The 22,939-nt window shown below is 40.1% G+C and overlaps 1 protein-coding gene across 2 annotated transcripts; it reads left to right on the forward strand.

Moving 5' to 3' along the window:
* The first annotated feature begins 1,530 nt into the window (after positions 1–1,530).
* On the forward strand, positions 1,531–22,546 carry LOC130931049 (papilin-like). Of its 2 annotated transcripts, none has more exons than XM_057859508.1 (22): positions 1,531–1,718; positions 2,968–3,037; positions 3,119–3,222; positions 4,843–4,903; positions 5,927–6,029; positions 6,121–6,251; positions 6,331–6,454; positions 6,522–6,602; positions 9,099–9,271; positions 9,441–9,564; positions 9,656–9,782; positions 9,967–10,162; positions 10,926–11,052; positions 11,144–12,581; positions 13,442–13,615; positions 16,329–16,456; positions 16,527–16,584; positions 16,652–16,798; positions 18,862–18,989; positions 19,619–19,679; positions 19,787–19,962; positions 22,324–22,546. In XM_057859508.1, exons 2-22 carry the CDS (start codon positions 2,987–2,989, stop codon positions 22,503–22,505), a joined length of 3,894 nt encoding a protein of 1,297 aa, XP_057715491.1. In that variant the 5' UTR covers positions 1,531–1,718; positions 2,968–2,986; the 3' UTR covers positions 22,506–22,546. The 2 variants fall into 2 exon arrangements, with proteins under 2 accessions (XP_057715491.1, XP_057715490.1); XM_057859507.1 differs by having other exon boundaries at positions 1,539–1,718; positions 19,571–19,679; positions 22,324–22,545.
* The last annotated feature ends 393 nt before the right edge of the window (positions 22,547–22,939 follow it).

Genomic DNA, 22,939 nt, shown 5'->3' on the forward strand with positions numbered 1-22,939 from the left:
GTCCAGACTTGAACCCCATTGAGATGCTGTGACATGACCTAAAGACAGCGATTCATGCCAGGCATCCCAGGAATCTGACTGAACTACAGCAGTTTTGGAGAGAAGAATGGGCCAAGATTAGTTCTGATCGTGTTGTGAACGGCAAGCCGTCGATGCGGATCCAAATCACAGACCAAGAGAACATAAATAGCAATGTTTGTATTTAATAAGTACAACAAAGGGAGCGCGCCAAAATTGCGAGTATAACAAAGTACAACTAAGGGAGCACACCAAAAAACGCGAGTATAACAGAGTCCAAAAATCTAACTACAAAGTCCAAAAGAGCATAAAAGTAAAAATGATCAAACCAGGACACGACCATAGAAACGTCAGGAAGCTTGAAGGAAGATGCACACACAGCGGTAAGCAAGGCAAGTGACACGCAAACAAGCAATAGTCAGACACTCGCAGACGATGACAGGAGTCCTTAAATAATGAGCGCTCCTAATGCACCACAGGTGTGTTGCAACGGCCCCGCCCATCCAGCTGCATCAGATGCTGAATGAAAAAAGAACTGAGAAGGCATACAGACAGGGCCCAGCCTATACGCAGACTATGCAGCTGCTTAGGGCCCCTGACCACTAGGGGGCCCAGATAGGGGGCAATCTGGCAATTGTTTAATTTATGTTCTATTTTGTTTACTACAGTTTGCTTTATTTGACTTTTGTGAGTTTTGATACTTGATTAGAAGCTTAAAAAAAGTTCTTCCTTCTTTCTTTCCTCTTTTAGAAAAAGGTTTGGCGTTATCTACTGTAAGTACTGACAATCATTTGGGGTGAGAAGTTTGAAGAATGCAGTGCAACAAAATCTGATTAATATACAAAATATGGACATATAGGTTAGATTGCATGTATGGGTTTCACAGTACACTGTGATGAAATGGTGGGCCAAAAATATGGGCCCCTTGGCATTATTTTGCTTAGGGTCCCCAAATGGCCTGGGCCGGCCCTGCATACAGATATGACAGATCGATGTGCCAGACTGATCTGCAGCTACAGGAAGTGTCTGGTTCAAGTTATTGCTGCCAAAGGGGTGCACAAATTAAATGTGAAGGTTGACTTACTTATTTTTCCCCCTTCTGACATTGTTTGCATACCATCCTCATTATAATATGAAAACCTAGAAATGTTTGGGTGGTTTTAGTGAAAGCACTGTTTTTTCATCTGTGTGATTTTGACAAAGATCAAATTTGATGATGATTTTATGCAGAAATGTGAGAAATTCCAAAAGGTTAAAATACTTTTTCATACCACTTTATATTTAATTGCCCATCACAAAATGCTACAATTGGATGTCAAATGTGGGCCGAAAATTTGAGACCAATGTCATATGAATATAATAAAAACATGTTTTAAAAAAAGTCCAAGCAACAAACTGTTCCCACTACTACGCATGCACACATTGTTATATATATATGTAACTCACAACTTCTTAACAAGTGGGGGGAATTACGTTGTCTTCTTGTGCGCATGCGCGAATGATCCCCCAAACCTAAACGCAAACCCCTCCTCAGTCGAAGATTCCCAGCCAAAACCCTCTCCCTCCTCAACAATTCTTCATCCCTCCCACCCCCCCCGCATATATGAGGGCACCGCAGCTCTTTTTGGACTCATCTGCCGGACAGAGTCCAGCTGCGCGGTACCTTCGAAACCAGCCCGAGTTCGACAGCACCGAGCCCGGTGAGTACCGACCCGATATCCGAGTTTTTTTATTTGAACGTTTTTGCAAATTTGGAGCAAGAGAGGGGTAACGACCCGATTCATACAACTTGTGAACCGTCGTCGAGCAGACGTGACAAACATGAGCTGTACTTCCGTAAATAATGTACAAAGTAAACCGCTAACCGGAAAAGTCTTTAGACTGTTTCAAAGGTTACAAAAATAAAAGACGTTTAATTAATGGTTGAGGACGCAAATTATTTTACTCATTTAAGATGAGCGTTGAATAAATATGATTAGAAACTGAGAAATATAGAAACTTTAAGGCAGTTTGAAGAAATAAGGGGCATAAAAGAGGTCTAACACGGCAAAATAGCAAAATTCAGGTTACAAAATAGAGATAAAAAACGGTAGTTTTGCAAACAGATTTAAAAATTTAATTAGAGGTTGAAACAACAGGGAACATTAATGAAGTTCAAAGAATTTGAAAAAGATTGAATGAGATATTTATGGCAAAATAAATCTGTAAAAAAAATTTTTTTTTTAAAGACGTTAAGAGTTTGGGGAAAGTAATAATTTGTAAATAATTTGAATAGGTCATTATAAAAACATCGCTAAATAAATAAATAAATAAATAAATAAAGACTTTTTTTCCTTGCTGTTTTTGTGGATCAAATCAGTAGATGTCATAATTTGTTTTGATTAAGTGCTATACAAATAAATATGACTTGAACACATTTGAAGGTTAAAAAATGAAGAAAGGTTGAAAAAGCAGGCCAAAACATGTAGGTTATAAAAACAGTGTTAATGAAGAGGTTGAAATACAAAAGAATTCACAAAATTTACAGGAGTATGAGTAAAGTAGAGACTATAAAGACAAAATGAAAAAATCATCAAAAGTAAAAATAAATAAATAAATACTCTAATAGAAAAAATATTTTAAACCAAGGTATTACATGTAAAAGAAATAATAAAATTGGAAAGTTAAAGGTTACACTACAAACATTTTAAGGATTAAAAAAGATGTTTACATTTATAAATAAAATATAATTTGTTTAAAACAAAAAACAAAAAATTAGGATAAATGAAATTTAACAGAAATGCTGCATGGAAATGCAGCATTAAAAATAAAAAATAAAAAAAGATTTTAAGTGAACTATTATTGAATGGGCAGGTATTTATGTTCTATTTCCTTCTAGTTAAAACACAATATTATTGTTCAAACTGTAATCATGGAATTGCCATTCAACTATACTATGATCTCGTCTAGGGAAAACTCACTTACGACGATGATTCTGCATCTGTTGCTCCTCCAGCTGGTCCTGGCTCCAGCCCTTTTGGTAACACTTAGACGATACCTCATATAGAAAGTGGGAAAATAATGTCTTAAAAGTCTTGTGTCTATGTATGTGCATGCGTAGGTGTCCGCTGAGGACTACTGGGAGGGATGGGGTGCATATGGACCATGCAGTCGGACCTGCGGCGGAGGTGTGATGATCAGAAGCAGACGCTGCATCACCCACAGGTATGGGACGTCTGCCACTTTGGTATGAAGCAGACATTTAGGCTCAGACTACACTGAGTTAAAAAAATCTGGCCCGCGCTATTTCACGTGGCAATGTAGACGGTCTAAAGACGGCATGTCTGAAAAGACACAGAAGGGCTGTCACTGTGGTTCAAATTGCCTGTAGTGGAGTGAGGTTTAAAGAAATTCAGCCCTGGAAGCCGGTTTCATTGAGCAACCTGAAACTTGGTATACAATCCTAATAAGACATGGGAAAGCTGTCACTTTAGTTAAAACTGCCTACTTTGAATCAAAAACATCTTTGCGAATGTTTATAAAAAATGCAGCTCAGAAGCCAGTTTCACAGGGCACGATGAAACTTGGTAGAAAAGTCTATCACAGATAGACCTACAAAAGAATTTCAAGAATCCATGACACAAAAATGGCTATCATGAGTACTCCCTGGAAAAAGTCCCAGGACGGCCACAGCTCTGGTTCAAATTGTCCATTTGCTAGACATGACTATCTCTAGAAAACCCACAACAATGTGTCAAAAACCCTTGCTCAAAAATACACAGAAAGTCTTCAAAAGTATTAATAGTGTGTGTTTACTGCCCCTACACACATATGCAAACACGCACTGTACATTTACAGTTGGCATGGTCGTTATGCAGTTGGCAGGAAGGCTTCCAAGTCAAACAAGCGTCTTTTTTGAGGCATCGTCTGGGACAGCATGAACTTAGTGTTTACATTTAATTTCTATCGCTTCCATTTTGGCCTGAATAAAACCTCAGTGGTGGTGTATGAAAAAGCCACACATCATCATTTTGGTTTACACTATAAAAAATACCTTTATTTACAGCTGATTTACTCATATGCCTGAGACATCAATTGTTTTTTTTCTTTGATTAGGGTAAACTCCTGTGATATTTACATTCATTTAAGACTGTTTCTTAACATCTGTAGTTAAAGAAAATGAACTGATTCACTGCAATTTAAGACGATAGATGTCCAGTTCAAATGGATTGAACATTGCTCGCTGTCAATGAGTTCATAACTGCATATTAAAGGTGCTATGAAAAGCTACAACAAGTGACTTTAAAATGATAGCAAATCGTATTTTTGACACAAGTCCATCGAAAAAAGTGGTAGAAAAGGCTTAATAATAACGGCAGATCCAAATTAGTCTTCCTTTCTCAGCTGCCTTGGCCCCACCCACTAAAAAAAATTCTAAACAGAAGATGATGTCACAACCAGAATGAGATTCAGATTTTTTTCAGTCTGCTAGCATGCTATCCAAAGGCTTCCTATTCTGCTGTTGCCATGTGACTGTTCTGTCATTCTGTTAACATATACTAACTAGCACAGCACTAGAAAGCTAGGCATGGTCATCAGTTATGGTTGTGATGCCACACCCAGACTTTCTGAAAAAGGGCCTTCCCTGATACATTGTTTTGTTAAAATAACTACAAAATGGTAAAACAAACAGCCAGAATTGAGTGCCAAATTCGTTTTTTGCATGTAATATTATGTTATTGCATTCATTTTTATTTTGAGATGGTCACCATATCGTAGGACCTTTCTTACTCCGTTATGTTTAAACTTAGTTATATTAATTGTATTTTTGTCCACCCCAAACAGGAACGACGGAGGCCACAACTGTGTTGGACCTGACAAGTCTTACCTGGCCTGTAACACCGAGGTAAACAAATGAGTATCCAGCAATACAGTAACTCAGTACTTCTCAAATAGTGTGGTGCGCCCCGAGCAATTCCGGATGTGGCGCATGTGACTTCGTACTTGGATAAAGTGTAATTCCACATCCATTCAGTAGGTGGCAGCGGCGCTCTCATTTTTAGACTGTGCAGTATTTTTTAACCAAACAAGAGCACACAGCAAAGAACACTGGAGATATGAAGAGCTAAGACGAGGAAACATGACAAAGTTTGGCTTTGACTTTTAGAGGAGACAAGGAAAGACCAGTCCGTTTACTGTGTCTAAAAATGTTTGCAGTGGACAGCAGGAAGCCAAATCAATTAAGACGTCACTTAAAGACATTAGACCCCAATCACTTTGATAAGCCGCTTGATTGTTTTTCAACAAAAACGTGCCGATTATTGCTAACAATTGTCAAGCTTTGTCAGTGTTACATCGGTATACCGGCAAAGGAGCTGATACTGCCCGCAGCAAAAATAAAAACTGTCCCTCTGTCCAATGACACTGTCGTTTTTGTTCTATTCATTTTTGGAGTTTTGGGGTCAAATTATTTGGCATATTGTCCTCATGAGTTAATGTTGCTAATAAATTTGAATTTATTATTATTTATTGGTTATTTTTTTTCCCAATATCAAATGATCAACAATGCACCTTGAGTGTATTTTCTAAAATTTGGATGTGACTTTTTTTTAAATTCAGGCAAAGTGATGCGCTTTAAGTCTTTTCTGTTACAAACAATGTTAATAAAGTTATACTTTATTGTATGTTGATCTGTACTACTTTTTTAAAATTTAATATTAAAAAGGAAACAATGTTATGCAGACGTGTACTTATAATAATAATTTTATAGACAAATGATACTATTTGCAGTCGCGGCAGAGTTGAGGGTGGGTGAAACGTTTACATCTTCCTTGTGGCATAACAGAAAATAATTGAGAAGCACTGCAGTAACTGCACGATTGACTATATATTACTATAAATTCATAATGATATCAAATCCTGCATTCAGGAGTGTCCAACAGGATCCAAGGATTACCGCGAGGAGCAGTGCTCTCAGTTCGATGGCACTGACTTCAAGGGATCGCGCTACAACTGGGTGCCTTATTACGGAGGTAAATTCACGCTCAATAATTCATCATTAACAACAAAGGAGCTCAAAGTATTCAGTCTTCACCCAATGCTGATTATACTTGTTTGTGACAGCTGAGAACCCCTGCGAGCTGAACTGCGTGCCACAGGGAGAGACCTTCTACTACCGCCACAGTGCTACCGTTAAGGATGGGACACCTTGTCACCCCGGACGCCCTGACATTTGTGTGGAGGGAGTCTGCAGGGTAGGAGATATGTTAGTTCACTAATGAGTTCTGCAATAATTCATCTCCAAAGACACTTATTTGAACTTGTGTCTTCCAGCGTATGGGCTGCGACAACAGGCTGGACTCCAATATGCAGGAGGACCCCTGCCTGCAGTGTGGGGGCAATGGACAGACCTGCTCCTTGGTCAGGAACACCTTCACCACGCAGCGTTTGGCCCATGGTATGGTACCTCATTTATTCTCTGAATCTCATGTGTAATGTCTAAGTCCTAATATCCCTGTTTGCAGGTTACCACCAGATGTTCACCATCCCTGCTGGAGCCACCTCTATCAGCATCAGAGAGAAGCATCCCTCACGTAATTACCTGGGTAAGACTCTTTGAAGTTCTTGAATCTCTTGAATAACCTACACATCAGTGTTGTATACTCACATTTTTAAAACACATTTGTAGGTCTTGATCTTACTCAAGTGTTAAGAGTCAACCCAAAAGTCGAGACCTTGTCTTGGTCTCGACTCACAGCAGATTCAGAAGATTGGAAAAGTTCTTGGTCTAGACTCCCAAATTTCTAGATCTTGTCTTGGTCTGAGTGGACTCCCTAAAGAATAAGTCTAGGTCACGGCTCCTAGAAATTTCTTGGTTTTGGTATCTGTCAAATCCTAAAAGACTCACTTTTGGTCTCAACTCTCAAAAGTTTAGATCTTAACTTGGTTTTGATAGACTCCTGAAAGACTCAGTTTTGGTCTTGGTCTCAACTCCCAAAAGATTAGAGCTTGTATTGATCTTTTGGTTTTCTCTTTTTCATGGCTCCCAAAACTCACAGTTTTGGAACTATTACTATGGACTCTTATTCTTGGTCTTTGTCTTCACTCCCGTAAAATCAGGTCTTGGATTTAGTCATGGTCTTAACTCCAAAGTCTTGATCTTGTTTTGGTCTCAGTCAAGTCTTGCAAAATTTGTGTGTTCTTAAGCACATCACTGTTACCTTTTTATCATTACTCTATTACTGACACATGTACATCTAAACAGTACTACCCTATTTTTAGGGTCTTCTTTAGCTCAGATTATTTATCCCTGAAGGCGAAAATTTTTGCTATCCAAAAAAACAAAGACCTTCGAACTCAATGTTTCCTGGACCTTTCAAAATAACAAGCCAGTTAGTAATATCTTCTTTTGGACCCAATAAACTTTAAAATAAACTAATGATTTTCTCCACTCTGGTGGGTCCCCGACCTTTTGAAGGTACTTACCCTGACCAGGGATATCCCTTATGTATTATCCCTGAACCAAATTAAGACAATAGTTCCTATTGTCCAAAACATTCAACCTTCCTCTATCACAATGTATCTGAAATGTACTACCCACCCAGTATGGTCTTATTCTTACGTCATAAATTACACCAGACTAGATATATATATTATAGGGCTGTCAAACGATTAAAAATTTTAATCGCGTTAACCACAGACTAAAAATTAATTAATCGTAATTAATTGCAATTCAAACCATCTCTAAAATATGCCATATTTTTCTGTAAATTTTTGTTGGAATGGAAAGATAAGACACAAGACGGACATAAACATTCACCATACTGTAGATAAATACTGTATTTGTTTATTATAACAATAAATCCACAAGATGGCATTAACATTATTAACGTTCTTTCTGTTAAAGGGATCCACGGATAGAAAGACTTGCAGTTCTTTAAAGATAAATTTGAGTACAAGTTGTAGTAATTTTATATTAAAACTCCTCTTAATGTTTTTGTTTTAATAACATTTGTAAAATTTTCAATCAAAAAATAAACTAATATCTCGCCATTGTTGACGTTGCCAAGCGGTGACATCACATCGGGCTCCCTGCCGTTCTTCCACAGTGTCTTTAACTACGTAAGGTAGTGATTGAAATACACCACAAGGTGTCAATGGCGAGTTTTAAATTAATTAGAGATCTATCTAAGGCAAAGTCTGAGTAAGTTTTATGTGTATTTTTGCATAGCTATTTCGATTGGGAATGCCAGTTCTCTTTCCATTGAGCGCTTTTCTTTTTGTGAACATTATTTTTTTGAGAGATAGGAATGTTATTTTTGCTGTGCTTTCACTAAATGATACTGTAGCGACTTAACTGTTCCACCCAAATGCATGATGGGAAGTTGGGCAGCCATGACTGTCAGTGGTGGCTGCAAATGGTATACAGTATGTTCTGCGTTGTGTTCAATTAGGCGTGTTAAGAAAAAGAATGTCTCCTGCTCCGCCGAAATGCATGATGATAAATTGGGCAACCATGACTGTCAGTGGTGGTTCCAAATGGTATACAGTATCTTCTGTGTTGTGTTGTGTTGAATTAGGCGTGTTAAGAAAAAGAACAACTCCTTCTCCGCTTAACTGCATGATGGGAAGTTGGGCAACCATGACTGTCAGTGGTGACTGCAAATGGTGAACAGTATGTTCTGCGTTGTGTTCAATTAGGCGTGTTAAAAAAAAAGATCGTCTCTGGCTCCGCCCAAATGCATGATGGGAAGTTGGGCAACCATGACTGTTAGTAGTGGCTGCCAAAGCTTAAGCCAATAAAAGGCGTGGTCCAATGAACGCTTGTGTCCACTCGCATTTCTCTGCCTTTTTGCTTAAAACTGCTTCATTGAAAACTGTCTGAGGCAACGCATGAACGGGTCATTCCGTGCATCCGTTAATTGCGTCAAATATTTTAATGTGATTAATTTTTTAAAAATCAATTACCGCCCATTAACGCGATAAATTTGACAGCCCTAATATATTAGTTACTGCAGTCCATCCCAAACATCTTAGTACTTACTATTCACCATCCCTCTGTAATTTATCCCTCTGTGTGTGTGTGTGATGATTATGATTAGCCATCAAGAACCTTCAAGGACATTACTACCTGAACGGTCACTGGTCGCTTGAGTTCTCCCGAGCCACTCACATTGCCGGAACCAAACTGTACTACCAACGAGGCGTAGAGGGCGACAACATTCCTGAGTCCATCATTGGCCGTGGACCCACCACCGAGCCCCTTGTCGTGGAGGTGAGAAAACTACTAGCTCCCTTGGTGTCCAAACAGAAATCCCCAACTGTGGGGATATTTCATTACATTTCCATTATCAAAAGCTAAAATGCTTGAAAAGAGAAGAGGGGAGGTACTAATTGCCAGCATAGAGCCCACATGCTTAACAAGTTGATTGTGATCTTTGCAGCTGATCAGCCAGGAACCCAACCAGGGCGTGGACTACGAGTACTACCTTCCAGTGTCACATCCCACAGAGGGATACACCTGGAGTTTCGGATCTTGGTCCGCCTGCAGCAAAGAGTGTGGATTGGGTGGGGAATCCGGAAGCCTAAAACTAACGTCTCCTTATGTTGGTCCTATGTTGTAGTTTTTGAAAATAACCACCGCTTTTGCCACCACCAGGCTACCAGTCCAGAGCCGTCTACTGCTCCATCGACAATGAAGCTGTGCCCGACTACCTTTGCGCGTACTACGCTCGGCCCGAGGGCAACAGAACCTGCAACCATCAAGCCTGCCCTGTTACCTATGCGTGAGTGAAGCCTCAACCAAATTCTTCGATGATGTTTCATTTTAAAATTCAGCCCAGCATGAAATTTAGTAGTCTTCCCTGTTATGGCGAAAAGAGAACAAACGCCCGAAAACACACAGTAATTCTGCAATTTTTGGCTTATTTGCTGCTCCTGAATTAAACAATACGACTTTCCACGCTTTAGCTGGAGAACCGGTGAGTGGAACGAATGCTCCGCTGCATGCGGCGGTGGCTACCAGTATCGTGGCGTGGACTGTATCTACAATGACCAAAATGGAGGCCAACTGGTCCAGGATGCCTACTGTGCCCAGTACACCCAGAAACCCACAGACCAGCAGTACTGCAACATGCAGCGCTGTGACGAATACACTGGAAGTGCGGTAAGAGGAGCCCACTCACTTGCTATCTAAGATTGCTTATTGCCAGAGGCGTAGCAAGGGTCCCCGGGGGCCCCAGGCACAGGGGATATATTTAATAAAAGTATAATAACGCCTCGGTCTCATAGAGCGCTTTTTAGGACACTCAAAGTGCCCGGCTTCTACTACATTAGGACATAAAACTACAGTAACATAGTACACTCACCGCTGTCTTGCTTTTCTCCTCTTCTGCTTTTTTTTTTCTTTCTTTTGTCGCTTCCAGAAGGATAACTTCTCTTCATTTTGGATATATGGCAATAAAAAAAAAAGCCAAATTGCCGCTCACTCTCACTCTGAGTCACGTGAGGGAGGGGGCGGGGGGTGGGGGGGTAGTGTAGACCGAATGAAGGGGCCCCTTCATGGAACTCAGACACAAGGCTTTCACTGGCACTGTCACACTTGTTGCTGCTACAGTGCAGTAAAGCTGCGTAGGCTAAATCTGTTGGCCCTCAGGGGGCCCCTGCTGGCTGGGGGCCCTAGGCAATTGTCTGGTTTGCCTAATGGGACGCGACGCCTCTGCTTATGAATGTTGCTAGGCAGAATTCAGAGCTCCAAAAACAGAAACATTGTTAAATGGGACATTTTATTTACTTATATTTTACTCATTACTGTCAAGTATGTTTAACTTTGATATATTGACCATAATTTATGACAAAGCATAATATGGTAAGATATTAAAATAACAAATGTTAAATAATGTGGTGCGCATGTGTGTGTGTGTGTTCAGCTCATTTCATACATCCCCTCTGAGAACGCTGTCCAGTGCCGCCGCACCACCTACGGGTGCTGCTACGACCGCACCACTCTTGCAGCTGGACCCAATGGAGAGGGCTGCCGTGACCCACCCTCACCTTGTGAGTGTGTCAACATCTGAATGTCACCAGGAAACGTCAGCCACGGGTGCGCTAGTGTTGTAAGGTAAAACTCTTCTTTTGTTGTCTCTAGACGAACGCTCCATCTGCTCGTTGCCGAAGGCTGCCGGATCTTGCTCTGGATGGACGGCTCGCTACTTCTTCAATGTTCTAACCTCCCAATGTACCGAGTTCTGGTACGGTGGCTGCAGTGGCAACAGCAACAACTTCGACACACAAGAGGAGTGTGAGAGGGTCTGCCACCACCAGCCCAATGGCAGAGCAAATGGAAACGGCTACAATGGAAACGGAAATGGCTACAATGGAAATGGACAGCGCTCAAATGGAAACGGTAATGGCCGTGCCAACGGAAATGGCAATGGTAATGGTCGCGCCAACGGAAATGGAAATGGTAATGGCCGTGCCAACGGAAATGGCAATGGTAATGGTCGCGCCAACGGAAATGGCAACGGTAATGGCTACTCAAATGGAAATGGAAACAGTAACGGCCGTTCCAATGGAAACGGTAATGGAAATAGTAATGGCCGCTCAAACGGTAACGGTTACTCTAATGGAAACGGTAATGGTAATGGCCACCCCAACGGAAATGGTAACGGCTCAAATGGTAATGGCCACACTAATGGAAATGGTAACGGCCGCTCCAATGGAAATGGTAACGGTTACTCAAACGGAAATGGAAATGGCCGCACCAACGGAAATGGTTACACAAACGGAAATGGAAACGGTAACGGCCACCCCAATGGAAATGGAAACGGTATGGGCCGCACCAACGGAAATGGAAATGGCAACGGTTACTCAAATGGAAACGGTAACGGAAACGGTTACTCAAACGGAAATGGCAACGGTAATGGCCACCCCAATGGAAATGGAAACAGTAACGGCCGCACCAATGGAAATGGCCGCTCCAACGGAAATGGAAACGGTAACGGCCACCCCAATGGAAATGGAAACGGTATGGGCCGCACCAACGGAAATGGAAATGGCAACGGTTACTCAAACGGTAACGGAAATGGTTACTCAAACGGAAATGGCAACGGTAATGGCCACCCCAATGGAAATGGAAACGGTAACGGCCGCACCAATGGAAATGGCCGCTCCAACGGAAATGGAAACGGCAACGGTTACTCAAACGGAAATGGAAATGGCCACTCCAACGGAAATGGAAACGGTAATGGTTACTCAAATGGAAACGGTAATGGACGCTCCAATGGTAACGGCAGATCCGACGGAAACGGTCACTCCAACGGAAACGGAAATGGTGAGGACTATAATGCAAATGGCAACGGAAACGGCCACTCAAACAGCTATGCACAGCGCTCTAATGGAAACGGAAATGGACACTCCAACGGAAACGGCAATGGTGAAGACTACAATGGAAACGGCCACTCCAACGGCAACGGCGGTCACGTAGCTTCCAGCGTGGCCCAAAAGGCCCACAAGGCCCGAGTCTACATGAAGGCCCGCAAGCCTTACTTTGTCACCGTGAAAAAGCACCTCATTGCCGCAGCCAGGTAAGAACCTTTGGAGGAGGGGGCGCCCCTACAGTAACCTCACAACCAACGACCCCTTTTGAGTCATCACCTTCACCCTGTAACGAACCCTTTCAAAATCCCCTCAAATGAAAACCAGATTGAATAACTGTGTAGACACCGCCCTTTCCCACCCTGATTTTGTTCCCATAATCCACCTGACAAGAGCTCACCAGCCCCCGCCTACACTTGTGTGTGTGTTTGTGTGTCATCTCACTCTGTGTTGTCAGCCTCAAACTAATAAAAATGTGCTGTGATGCTCACCAGTCTTCGTCCGAGCGTGGTCACTAAAAACTTTGAAGGAAATAATACAGTGGTACCTTGACTTATAAGTTGGTCGAGCTACAGTCATTGATATTTTTGGTAAAGTCACTCATTCATTGGCATTGTTTGGGCAATATAAATAACCAAAGTTGAAAGTGTGTTCAAAGAATTTACTAAAATAATTCGTTTTATGGCCCTTAGAATGCATTTGCGGGAAAAAGACTAGATAAAAGATGAGGCTTCACATAAACTAACAAAGACACCAGGAAATGATTAGAAAACAATAATGACAAGTTCAGAAATTTCTTCTAATGATGATTTTAAATATACATTTTTCAATGATACCTTTGACCGTGATAGACATCGAAAACTGCCAAACCCTCCCAGGTTAAAAAAAACTTCTTTGATAATCATCAAATCTTCATGGAACTCTTAAGTCAAGGTCGAGCTGTTTCTTTGTATAGGTGTTGTTGTCTTGTGTTTGCATGTGTTTTTGTCACCCGCTTGTGTGGCACTCTTTACGCCCACTTTCACCCCACGAAGTGCAGCGTAAAGTGTCTTTTCCTGGCTCGCTCCAGTTTGACTATGCCAGGCAAGGTGAAGATCGAGCAATCTGACCCGTCCTCTGTAGAGGCCCTGGTGGGCCAGGTGGTAGTTCTCCCCTGCAGAGTCAGCCCTCCGCCATCGGCGTCATCAGGTGGGACGGTGGTGGTGGAGTGGAGGAAGGACGGAGCTGCGCTGACGTCAAGAAGGTCAGAATCCGAATCACAGTTGGAGAGTGAAAGTTTGATTCTTTGGTCTTCTCAATTTCTAATGAAATAATTCCCAATTTCTGAATTTTTTTTTATTTATGGATTTCCATTAAAAGGACTCAAATTTCAGGGCTTTTGTGTAAAATTTACCTTTTTTTCCCAAAACTGAATTTTCAACAGTTTTTAAGAATGTTTTATTGTTGATGAACAAGGAGAATATTTTTCTCCTGAAGGTATTCCAAGTAGAATTGATCTACTTCAAAGTGTTTTTATTGAAAAGTCACCCGATTTTCAAGACCCCTTGAAACATTTAGATTTTCAACACTTTTGGAATTCTCTGAAGCTTTTAAAGCAGCACTAGGTAACTTTTCAAACCTTATCAAATATTTTCATAACATTTGTCATGATATGTCAACTAGTTCAATGACCCTACTTCACTTCCCTCTTTCCCTATACATTATAAAGACGGAAGTCGATGCGAATGCTTTCGCGCGAAATCCGCAAAGATGGCAGAGCAACAAAAGAGACAAAAAGTTTTGTCTGGGGAGGAAAGAATTATAAAAGGACAATCAAAAATAAACATAGGCTCTGCTTCCACTCGCTGGTGTGACGCCAGCCCCCAACCGAACTTGTCAGCGCTGACGAGTTTGGGTGGGGAAGGGGGGTTTAGCCACACGGTTGCTAACCGTCATATACTATTGTTTAGCCATAACTGGATTCATTACCTCATTACTATTCATCCTTCACACTGCTGCTGGAAACAGAAATGTCGTTTAATCCATCTGCAGGTGAGTGGTAGATCAGGATTTTACGACAGTATGCGCTCATACGCTGGTCCTCATGGGAAACGCAGTTTTCCTTCAGGCAAAACACTACTGCTTTTTTCCACCGGCGCCGCAAAAATTGACCACACTGAAAGGTTACTGTACATAGGGTTGCTTTAACTCATTCACACTGTAGTATGAGCTGTGGTAGTTAGGAAGAGAATATTAGAATTTATATTAAAGACACAGATTAACAGCAACAACAGCCAAAGAATTGTTATATATTACGTTATTACATATAACCTCAATTTTTCCATTTTCCAAATATTAGTCAGAGAATACATTTTATTTGATGTTTATACTACAATTATAAAACAGGTTTGTTAAAGGACTAGAAGTCTCCTAACCAGAAAATTCCGTAAGTAGAGACGCATTTTCCATCTAAATGCCCTAATTCGTACCAGAATAAAAACACAGCCAAACACATTTAAATCATACCATATACCTAACATAACCGTTAATACCTACAATGAAGTAGATAATAGAACACAATGCAAAGGAAAAAAATATATCTTACCTTTCGAGTGAGGCGAAAGTGTTCCTGCTTTGATGGTTTCATTCTCTTTCTAGATGGTGCCTTTCGCCTATCTCACTCGTTGTGACACAAAAACGTGAGGAGCCCTGTGCTTTATTGTTCTGCTAATCTAGTGAATTATGTGTGGGTTTAAAAGAAAAACGTTGTGAGACAAAAACGCGAGGAGACTTGTGCTCTTTTGCCAAAGATGTCAACCTGCTATGACAACAACACCGTTGCGCCTGAGCACATCGTCATACTACGACACCCAAATTGAAAAATCATCAACAATAGGCCAATAGGAGAGCAAGATCGCTATATTGATGCATGGTGGGAAAGATTATGACCATTAGCTCAGCAGGATCTTATGGCGCAACATTTAAAAGCAGAAAGCAGGAAGTGCATACGTACAGTATGTTTTAAAGTACTGTATGGTATTTTTGCCACTCGCAACCGGAAATTTCTTTCTTAGCAAGAGCCAACAATACCCCGTTGAGGCGTCTTAATCTGAAAATTCAGTTTGGAGAGACATTTGTAAGTAGATGTACCACTATAGTTGAAAAGCAAGTACAGTGATCCCTCATTTTTCGCGGTTAATGGGGCCCAGAACCCACCGCGAAAAACCGCGAAGAAGCGCCGAACCCCCCAAAAAGTTTTTTTGTTTGTTTGTTTGTTTGTTTTTAATTTGGGTGTGTTAAATGTATTTATTCAGATTTAGCATTGGAAAGTGATACATACAAGACATGTTTTTTCTTCTTTTTTTTTTTTCCAAAGTATAATTTAAAAAAAAAGTATCTATATATATTTTTAATACATGTTTTTTAACCACTTCAAATGAAATAATTATTTGTTTTAAACATGTTACCGTCCCACCAAAATTTTTTAAAACAAGAATGCAGTCTTTATTAAATGCTTCATTGAGTGAGTCCACTCAAATCCGATCAAGCTGCTCACTTACACACAATGAGTTGCCACAGCAACTGTTTAACAAGTTAAATGATGACTGACGCATGCGGTGTTTTGAAGTTCGAGTCTCTGGCAATAGCAAACATTTACTGTCTGTCAATCATCGTTAACTTTAATAAGCAACTCGAGTGCACTGCCTGACCAAGAAAAGCGGCAGGAGCGAGGGTGAGAAAATACGTGATCGGATCGGGACACTCTATAAAATACTGCATTTATTTATTTATTTTTAATTTAAAAATCAGTGATGTACTGAAGGCTCGAAATTTGAAGCGTGAAGTCGCGAGGGATTATTGTAGTTAAAAAAATTAGCACACAATTGTCTTTAATGTTTACAAAAGTGTATGTTTGTTGTCTTGATATCTTTGATGTTTTGCAAAAAGTTAGGTTCTGCTTGTGTTTTTTGCTGCAGATATCAAAAACAGCCCAACGGTTCGCTGCTTCTCGGTCCTGTCAGCAAGTTGGATGCCGGCTGGTTCTTGTGCGTGGCCACCAGGGAGCAGGAGAGAGATCACCGTTACGTTTATCTGACCGTTTCAGGTAAACCTTTGGGGGAGGTATACGCTAAGCCATCTCATTTATGAGTCCTAATCTTATACCGTTTGTTTAGATGGACCTTCCCAGCTGCAGCCCACCTACACGCCATCCACCGACAGACCCCTACTAGGGTAGGTAGCAATGTCATCTTGTGGTTTTGTAGTACAGCGAGGACCGACGTGTTCTGCTTCTGAACAGATTCAGCCTGGACCACTCAGCTCCTTCTTTGCTGGAGAAGCGAGCGGGACAAGCAGCCCAACTCCCGTGCACCGTTGTACCTGCGACTGCACTGCGATACGTCACCATACGGTGGACGCGGGATGGTCAGGCGATCAGTGATTCCAGGTGCGTTTCTCATATTTAGAAATAAAGAATTTAAATTTTAAGACTTTTTTAGTGTGTTTAGAATAAAATATATTCTATTCCATTCAATTTGTCATTGTAACCAGTACAATGACAAATTCGGTTGAAATTAAAAAAAGCAAAGCAGTCAGTGAATGAGGAAAAAAAAAGAAGCTAAAAATAAAGAAACAAATCACTAACCGTAAATATCACAGACTCAATTTTCAAAAGTTTCAACCCTCCTGTATCATTCGAAGAGGTGATAGCAGTTGGGTGAAAAACGGTTTTTGAATCTGTTTGTCCTTGTTTCGAGTGCTCTTAACCAAGCTCAGATTTTGACCATTGTCAGGACTTTTAAAGGATTATTTTGAGACACTATGCCCAAATCCTCAGTTTTCAAGATTTCTCAAAATCCTTTTATATCAAATGTATTTTTTAAAAAAAATTCATTTACAGCGCTTAAAATGCAAAGGTGGGTAGTAACGCATTACATGTACTCCGTTACATTTACTTTTACAGTTACAGTAACTTTTTGAGGAAAATGTACTTATAAGAGTAGTTTTACTAAACCATACTTTTTACTTGAGCAGTTTTGTGAAGAAAAAACACTATTCTTATTCCGCTGCTTTGGGCTACACAAGAGTCGTTACATATTTCCCTTTTACTCTATGTATTACATTTATTATTCTTTTGCCAGCGATGCCAAGAGTAGCTCTACCAATTTCACCAATGAGACATCGTAACATTAATCACATGACTCCATTACAGCAATCTGACGCAAGCTTGCCGTTCTATGATCACGCCAGCCTGTTCAATCATGTGGCGTCTTTAAAGCATCGTAAAAAATGAGAAATTGACATAGAGCGCTGCCCTCAAAATGAATCAAAAGTGCAGATTTAAACCTCCCTCCCAGTTTTTGTTTGGAACCAATTGACCAAGGAAAACCTAAGGTATGATCCTTTTAATTTCATAATAGTAAATATGAAGACAGTATTCACTATTCAAACTAGGAACTATTTTCTCCACTAGAGGGCACTCAAGCTTTTTGGACAAATAATGCTAAATTTCTGTCTTTTTTTCTCTCTCTCTCTCTCTCTCTTGCCGGAATTCAATGATTTAAAAAAAAAAAAATCTGTAATGGGTGATTGTACAGTATCATTATAACAACTGTTCATATAGATAACTTTGTGCTGAGAAAAAAAAGTGAAACAGATTTGTAAGCACTTACCCACAATGTTACTCATTACTTGAGTATTATTTCACTTGATACTTTTTTACTTGTACTTGAGTACATTTTTTGGGTGACTACTTATACTTTTGCATCAGTAATATTATTTTGAAGTAACACTACTCTTACTCGAGAAATTTTTTTGGGCTACTCTACCCACCTCTGTTCAAATGGCAAAATTTTGGAAAAATATTTTGTAGATTAGCTTAATTAAAAAAAAAATAGGTTCCATACAAACAGCCTAAGGTTTCAAGAATTTTGGAAGATTTTCCTAACCTGTCCAAAGTAAATATCCTTGATTGCCACTGATAGCCATAGACTTCCAATCCATTTGAACTGGGACTACTGGTAGTGATGACAATATTTCAGTCCTAACCCAGGTATATCTATAATATTCGATGTTCTACCCTCCATGTTTCTGTCCCTCGTGCTCGTTCACTTCCAGAGCGTTTAGTCACTCTGCACAATCAAATCCCTACCCTCTGGTTCCGCAATTTAACGTATTTTTCTCACTTTTTAAAGCCAGACTCAAAACACATCTCCACATCATCCTCAGCGGAGTTTTATAAAATATACTGTGTTATTATTATTATTCACAGAGTATGTATTGTGGTAGTCATTAAAAGAAATTCATTTTTCGTAAAAACACCCATTGACGGCAGTAAAAGTCAAATTCATTTTGGCTGCCACTCCCAGTCAAAACGGATTGGACATTTATTGCTACCAATGACAGCAAAGAAGTTAAATATGAATATATATGCGTATTACTATACTCATAGGCAGCCTTGAATCTATATGAATATGCACCTAAATATGAATATATGTTGTAAATCTAAAGGTTTGTTCAGGAGTCAGATGGAACGCTGTCCATAGAGACGCTCCGGATAGAGGATGCGGGATTGTACACTTGCTCCGCCTCCACACTGCATCAGCTCGAGCAGAGAATCGTACAGCTCCGAGTCCAAGGTGACCAAATCAGTTTTTTCACTCAGCAATTAAATTAATTAATTCAGTTATAATTTTATTTCTTAAAAAATTTAATGACATTCATATAGGACAGGGGTCTCAAATTTCTGGCCCAGACCAATTGCATACCATAGGACAATTTTTTGCGGGACCCATTTGACATCCTGTTGTAGTCTTAGTATTGCCGACACAATTTTTGCAATGAGCAATGAAAGAAAAATATATAAATAATTTCAAATGAAATAAATGAATTAACTGAAGGATCCATTATGGAAAAATATAATCTCTATTCACATACTTTCTGACCTGGGCTGTGAATGAGTTATGATAAAAATAACTTTTCAAAAGTATGTCCAATGTAGTCACCACTGTCTCTGAAAGGGTTCAGTTATAACACTTAAAAAATCTACAACTAAATTTTAAGCCATGTAGCTAAACATTTGGGCTTAACAAAATTATGGTATTTTTATCATATCAATGGTTTTTTTCCCCCCAATAACTATCATAGTCAAAAAACAATGTAAGCACGTGTTGTCTGGTGTCACTGTGTTTCGCTGTTGTCTTTATTGTGTAAAAATTAGCCGCTCTGCGGATTACTAAAGCTCCTGACAATGTTGAGGTCCCTGAAGGCAGCTCAGCCCTGCTGTCCTGCGTGGCGTCAGGGGACAACGTTAGCATCGGCTGGTCCAGGTACTCCAAACTAAAGCACAGCTTTGTCAAAACCTAGGGCTGAATTTTAGTCTCACTACATATTTACGCATCACATAACACTGGTGGTTTTTCTTCGGCACGTATAGGAACGGTGTCCCGGTACGTCCGGACGGGCGGAAGGTCCAAGTGTCATCCGACGGGAGCCTCATCCTCAATGACGTACGGCCTTCCGATGAGGGCACCTACACTTGCAACGCCTACGCTGGCGTCTACTCATCCAGCGCCTCGGCAGATGTGCGCGTCGCCAACGTCCCGCGTCCAGGTAGGTGAGCGTCAGCGGACGGATGAAAGAGCAGTTCACTGGTCTGTAGCCGCGGGTTGCGCACACCTGCTTCACTTAGTTAGTTGGTTCCATTAGTCTTACGGATTTTTATGAACATGACATTACCTGCAACAGCTGACATGAATACGTAGTGCAAGTTGTTAAAGGTGCTATGAAATACTACTGTAAGTGACTTTACAATGATAGCAGAGCATTATTTGGACGCAGATCATACATAAAAAGTAATGAAATTGGATCCTACTGAGTTTTTCTTTCTCAGCTGCCTTGGCCCCAGCCACAAAAATATTTATGTGTCAAATTCGTTTTCTACGTTACATTACTGCAAGGGCGTAGGTTTGCATAGGGAAGGTAGGGAAATAGCACTACCAACTTTTCAGGATTCTCAAATTGTCCTCACCAACTTTTAAGCAATCGTATTTGGATTATATATTGAGTTCAGATATATAGGTATTTTCGATCGTCTTCCGATATGTTGTAAGGATAGAATTGACCCTACCATAATTAAGTGATTTATTTTCATCATGTTCAGACTTACCCCTTTTCACTTGCTGAATGTGCTGGTCCATTTTTCCCCCCTTAAATGCAAAATGCCGCCACCTCCAACCTCCACCCCCCTTCAAAAAGGAGGGTTAATAGAAGTACAATGATACCTCGACATACGATCGCTTCGACACACGATCTTTTCGACATCCGACGTAAAATTTTACTCGCCATTTGTTTCTACATCCGACGACATGCTCTAAATACGACGAACTATGACAGCACTGCAGTTTCTTTGTTTTCCCGTAAGGACGCATGGCAGATTTTCTTGTGAGAGAAATCAACATGGGTTCCAACAATGTTAGTGCAGGTGGTGAAAAAAAAGGAAAAAGGTGATGCTTACCATTACCGTTGACATGAAGATAGATATGATAGAAAAATATAAGCGTGGGGTCCGGATCTGTGATATTGCTTGCTGAACAATACAGAACAATATGACGGTCCTCCTCCGTTCGCCAGTCATTATAAGTTAAGGTAGCAATTATTGTGGTAACATCGCAAAGAAATCGCCAGCTTCGTCAGGTTTCTAATCATTTATTCCATCAACTTGTGCAACACAACATGCTTAGTGTGCCCCGCAGCAATTAAACAAAAGTGAAAGTGAAAAGCAGTGAAACTCGATCAAGTCAGCCACGAGATGCGTTCAGGTACACAACACAAACACATTTGCCACATTAGAACCCAGTTTGTTACATTATTACAGGTATTATTATTATTATTATTACTAATATTATATTATCATTCCGATTTTTATTCATAATTTATTTGTTTTGCTCTTTGTAATTGATATTTGCAATAGTAACATTTATTAAGAATTTAGTGTAGATTTTCGGGCTGTGGAACGAATTAATGGAATTCTAAAGTATTTAATGTATTATTAAATGTATTTATTATACTGTATGTATTATAATGAATTAATGGAATTATAATGTATTCTTCTTTTTCTTATAATGTATTCTTATGGGAAAATCCTGCTTGACATACAACCATTTCGACCTACAAAAAAGGTCCTGGAACGAATTAACTTCGTATGTCGAGGTACCACTGTATTTTTTTCAGCCAGCAGCTGTCACTGTAAGTAATGTAAAAAGACGTCAATGTTGCGGAGGTGGGGAACACACCACTAATTTGGTACTGAAAGTCCGACCTGCATCAGAGTTAGCATAAAATTAAACTGGGAACTTACTAACTGGCAAAACTCGAATAGGAAGCTGCTTCTAGAGAAGTGTCCTCCTGTATGTGTTTTCTACTATTAACGTTAATTAACTCACCATTTTGGCAGAACTCTCCGGTGTTTTATGGTCCACATCTTCAATCCTTGTTTTTCACTAAGTAGTAGTTGTCGCTTTTGAAAGCTTAGGTTTCAAAAAAATTACGTATATCCATCTTGTTTCTTCTGTCCTCAGGTGGTTTTGGCTAAGCAAAGCAAATGACCATCTCTAAGGTGCTAGTCATATGATCTGTTAGAAAATTAAAAAGCCATTATAAAAATAGTTTTTTTTTTTTCATTTTATTAATTTTTGTCGGTGGTTTTATTGTTTTACGATTTTAATAGACAACATTTTACCGGCAAATTCTTGAATTTTAAATTCATATAGTATAGGAAAGTCAATTACATGCAATGATATTTTCGGCCACCACGGGGGGCTATGCCCCCCCTTAATCCCCACATATGGTTGAGACCAAACCTATTTCCTTGCATTATTGTAGTCTTTTTTCTTTTTTTTCTTTTTTTTTTTTTTACCTGGTCACCATTTTATAGCACCTTTAAACATTACAAATGCTTGATGTGCGTTTCAGGTGTGGCCGTGACATCATCAGCATCCTCGCCATCATCTGGGACGCCTTGCTCGGACCAACCCGAGCTGGCCAACTGCGAGCTTGTGGTCTACGCCCGCCTATGCGCCAACCCGTACTACGCTGCCTTCTGCTGTGCCAGCTGCGCCCGTCAAGCGCAAAGTGGCGACAGGTTAGCTCGGTGACACGATGGTGCCACATTCGGTTGGGGTACTCCATTTTTGGGCTTCGTGAGACACTTGTGTTACACAGTGTGTAACAGATATTCTATTGTTGTTCCTTCACATTGTTTTATTTTTGTATTTTCACAATAAAAGCAATACATCCACAAAGACATCAGTGTTGGTGTGCTGCTTGCCGTGCCAGGTTTTCGCCACACGAGGCCGACCTTGCAAGTTTTTTGTGAAAATAAGCGGAACAATCTCAGGCAGTCTTCAAAATATAAAACATCAATTATTTAAATGATTTTAACTTGTTGGCTGCCATTTACAGTGATAGATTAAACAGAGTTAATTTAAAAAAAAAGTTTTACACACAGTAACTATGGCATATTACTGCATACAACAGTCAAAATAAGGAAATGAATCCGTACTCTTTTTACTGTTCTAACAGCTTTAAT

The sequence above is a fragment of the Corythoichthys intestinalis genome, chromosome 15 (genome assembly GCF_030265065.1).
Source record: "Corythoichthys intestinalis isolate RoL2023-P3 chromosome 15, ASM3026506v1, whole genome shotgun sequence".
NCBI lineage: Eukaryota > Metazoa > Chordata > Actinopteri > Syngnathiformes > Syngnathidae > Corythoichthys > Corythoichthys intestinalis.